We start from the raw sequence: 4,278 nt of genomic DNA on the forward strand, positions 1-4,278 counted from the left end.
ATGACTCAATTTCATACAATCATGAGAGTAATTGATTCCCATGTTAGAATTAGGTGATTATTCTCTTCATATTAATTACTGCTTTAGCTTTAAGTATTAGTTTTAATAGCATTGTAGCGTTAGTTTCTCGACTCAATTATTTGTTGATCCATGTCTTGTAGTCATAACGCAAACAAATTGGTTAACTCGCCTCCTTGTGTTCGACCCGTAGCTACACGTCAACCATGCGCTTGCAGTAATTAAAATTTGCAATATCAGAGACATAGGACGATTATAGGTTGTTCGTGTGATTTATAGGGTCACAAACTTCCTCTCATCATCTAGAGTGTCTTGATTGATTGTTATATGATTTCCCTTGACCTAGCTTTTCATGAGTTCACATTGACCTTCCTAGGGTGGATCTAATTCATCCCCGTTTGTCTTCCATTGCTTATCATCATTTTTCTTCTTTTTTTGTTATTATCGTTAGTAGTCTAGTTTGAACAACCTTTTTACCCATATACCTCCCTACATCAATCTAGAGTCTTGCAAGCCTTCTCTTCGTGGTTCGATCCCCCACTCATCACTACACCAGTTGTAGGTGTATTAAGGTGTTGATAAATTATTGTTTTCATAGCTTGGTCTTTAGTTAAAGACGCTAAAATCAGGTTATCACTGACTCCTACCTCACAGACGATGATGTGCTGAGGTATGCAGTCGAGCCCCCTCTTAGGCCCCCTTCGCGTCTCACACCCTCTTTACGCACGAATATCACCCTTACAAAAGCGTCCAAGCCTCTCCGTCATCGCGACCAGATGATGAGGACTCTGAATATGAATATGAAATTATGTCCTCCCTAGGTCATATCGAGGCTAGACATGACCAAGTCCTCACCACCCAAGCCCATCACACTGCCCAACACAATCATCTTGAGCAAAACTTCGAAAGGGTAGGATACTCATGGTATGACTTTGCCTACCGCTCCCACATGGTTGGCGAAGCATGACAACCCCCTCTTGGTACCCCCCGTCATGAAAACTATTATGAAGTATCTTTAAGTCATTGGTTTGATAAGCTGCGTGTGGGTAAGCGTAGGTTCAACAATTTCACCCCTCCAGCCCCTAGAACGGCTGTTAGGGGAGACTATGGGATGGATATCAATGCCGAGGAAGAAGAAGAGGGTGAGAAAGAGCACGTAGACCCTCAGGATGGGGGTTTCATAGGCGATGAGTAGTGTGTATCTTTTAGGCCTCTTTTAGCATAAAAGATGATTTCAGGACAGCTTCTGGGGTACATCCTTTGTCCTCAACTCATCGTTTTGTTGTTTAATTTTTGGTCTTTTGCTTTGTATAATTGTTGGTCTTGTTGTCGTGTTGGTTTTACTTTGGTTATTGGTTGGTTTTTGTTTCTTGGTATTGTTTTCAGGTTCTTCTACTCTCATCCTAGTGATGAGTTTGAATTGATATGTGGCTCCTTATACTCTCATCTGTGCGATGATTTTCATCTGCTGAATCTGCTTAATCATCATGGAGAGTGCGTGTTTCACTTACTTCTTGGTATGATCTGTTACTCCCGTTTGAAAATCCAAAATTGCTTGTTTATATTGTATATGTTTTTGGTTTCCCTTCCTTTTTGGTTGTATATATGCTCTAAAAAAACAACAACAAAAAATGAAAAGCACAAAAGCAAAAAGAGAAATTTTGAAACAAACATGCAAGCTTCTGCTGCGTATTTTGAAATGATTTTAGGCAAGCTTGTGCTTTCCTAGCCTTGTGCCTGTTTTGGAATTAAGTTGATTAACTGTTTTCCACTTAGCTTGGGGGATCTGGGCTTGCTTGGTTTTTGGCTTGGTTGACTACCTTTTGAAGTGCATTTTGACTAGCCGGTTGGGATTGAACCTTCTTAGACTCCATTGTGAGTCCTATGTCATTAAGTGCTAGTTAGACAATCTGATAATTGTGTCTGTACTCTCCAACATAGTCTTCTTTTTCAAAGGCCAGGGATGATAACACATTTGTAGTTATAGCTACATAGCCAAATTGCCTATCATACATTGATTGACTTTAGGGTAAGCCAAGTTTATGCCATTACCTTATCTTTGTATTTACATTATTTAAACTCCAAATGAACCAAATGTTCCCTCTCTTTACCTAAATGATAGTCAAGTGATTGCTAGTGGTGTTTTTATGTGTGTTACATTATGGTGTAGGATTTTGGTTAACAAAGTGGTTGTTGGGTGATATGACTCTATACATTATATTATGCTCATTTGTTTCTCCCTTTTCCTCTTGTATTCTCCCTTTTCCTCTTGTACTCTTCAAAAGAGATTTATATATGTATATTCATTGAGTGAGGACATCAATAAAAAAGGGATTGAGTGTGCAAAGAAATATAAGCATGGAAATCATAGTGATAAAAAGTGAGAAAATGAGTTTGATAAAAATTTTGAGAATAAAGTCTGTATGGTATGTTAAAGATCATGTGTGTCTACCTTAAGGCTTTTGGGTTGGTATTGTTGTAGGATGTGGTAGTTGTTGGTTTTATTGTCTTGTATAGCTTGCTATCCTCTACTTTAGCGCCACATTCCCAAAATTTACCCTACTTTAACCCTAGCCTACGTTACAACCCATTTCCAAACGTGTTTGACTTGGTCTGATTAGTTGATCATGTGTTGGAGAGTTGATAAGATACAATTCCTGAGATTTCTCCCTATTTATAAGTGTTTGATTCACGACTCATCTTTCGTCAGACAATATTGAGCAAAACATACCTAATCAAACACAAGAGCGTCATTAGATATTTCCCACATCTTTTGGGAAATAACCCTGGGAGCGTAGATTTGCGACTTCATTAGGTAGTGGGTGGCATGGCCTGTGTTGGAGCTTGCTTGGTGATCCCAAGTCTATGGAAAACGTTGTTCTCCTAAGCATTATGCCATCTTGAGCCCATTGTACTTGCACCCATATGGATAGGAAAAAGTTTGTGCATACACAACTTGCATTGTTTAGTTTTCGTTTGCCTTTTTTGCTCTTTGCTTTTAGCTTGTTTAGCCTCTAGTTCCCTCGTTGCCATTAGTTAATTTGCTAGGGGCTATCAAAAGTCTAGCTTGGGGGAAATTGATGTGCTCGTTTTAGAGTACATTTCCGACCTTGTTGTAGAGTCAAGTCTTGTGATTTTACATAAATAATATTCACTTTACGCGTGATTTCACCATAATCTTGTCTTTGAGTTGTTTTAAGGTCCTTTCAGGTGTTTTCAAAAATTTCAAGGTCAATTGTGTTGTGTTCGAGGCTTAGGCACTCATACCAAGGGTTAGACGCGCATATCGAAGTTTTGACATGCATTCCAAGTCACTCCATCAATCTCCGTGAAGTTCGGAGGCTCTTAGACACTTCAACAAATACATTCGCTAGTGTAGTTTATTTTGCTCTTAAGCTTTCCTTAGTTCATTAACTTTAGTTTTTATAGTTTATGCTTTAATCTTCGTGTCTCCAAGTTTCTACTTTCTTGCATTGACTTCAATCTTGGTTTATGAATCTTCACTACCTCCTTATTGTAGTATCAACTTTGGTTTGTGAGTATTAATCTCCTATTTACTTTTGAGTTCATTTATTGCATTTACTCTCATGCTTTACATTTATTGCTTATCTAGACTACATCATCTCTTAACTTTGTTGGTTTCATTAAATGTATATTTACATCATTATGTTTATGGTTGTTGCTTCATTGATTATCGTTGTTTTCTGTACGTCAATCATATATGAGTAGTTCTTTTTGGAGGTTTGATTAGTGAAACCCTAAGAATGACTTTGTTCTTCATTGTTTAGGATTAGAGAAAAGATGGAAATATTTAGTCTTTGAAACCCAATACGAATCTTGTCTTGCAACTCCTTTGGAGTCATAAGGTGATTATAGGTCATTCGTTGTGTTTTGCGGAACCACCAACTTCCTCTTATATTCTTGGGTATCTAGACTAATTATTGTTTGATTCCCTCTAATCTAATATATTTGCTTTTAAAATCACCTTCCTACTGTGAATCTAATCTTAATCTTGTTTTCTTTACTTTGATTTATATCGTTGTTTAACCTTCCTTGTCATTCTTATCATTAGGTTTAGATTTTCTTCAACCCACAAAATCTTGTTATATTAAGACTTAGAGTTTATTCTTATGCTTTGTCCTCGTGGTTTGATCCCCTACCCCACTGTGCTTGTGTAGTGCTTTGGGCGTGTTATAAATATTGTTTGCTTTGGGTCTAGCATAAATGACGTGCAATAACCCTTTATTGATTTTATCTACA

The 4,278-nt window shown here is 37.5% G+C and overlaps 1 protein-coding gene across 1 annotated transcript; it reads left to right on the forward strand.

Moving 5' to 3' along the window:
- Positions 1–434: 434 nt before the first annotated feature.
- LOC130813326 (uncharacterized) lies at positions 435–3,522 on the forward strand. The gene is made up of 2 exons (XM_057679136.1): positions 435–1,535; positions 3,229–3,522. The coding sequence occupies exons 1-2, from the start codon at positions 1,247–1,249 to the stop codon at positions 3,273–3,275; spliced, it is 336 nt and encodes a 111-aa protein (XP_057535119.1). The 5' UTR covers positions 435–1,246; the 3' UTR covers positions 3,276–3,522.
- The last annotated feature ends 756 nt before the right edge of the window (positions 3,523–4,278 follow it).

This window comes from Amaranthus tricolor, chromosome 5 (genome assembly GCF_026212465.1).
Source record: "Amaranthus tricolor cultivar Red isolate AtriRed21 chromosome 5, ASM2621246v1, whole genome shotgun sequence".
Classification (NCBI taxonomy): Eukaryota; Viridiplantae; Streptophyta; class Magnoliopsida; order Caryophyllales; family Amaranthaceae; genus Amaranthus; species Amaranthus tricolor.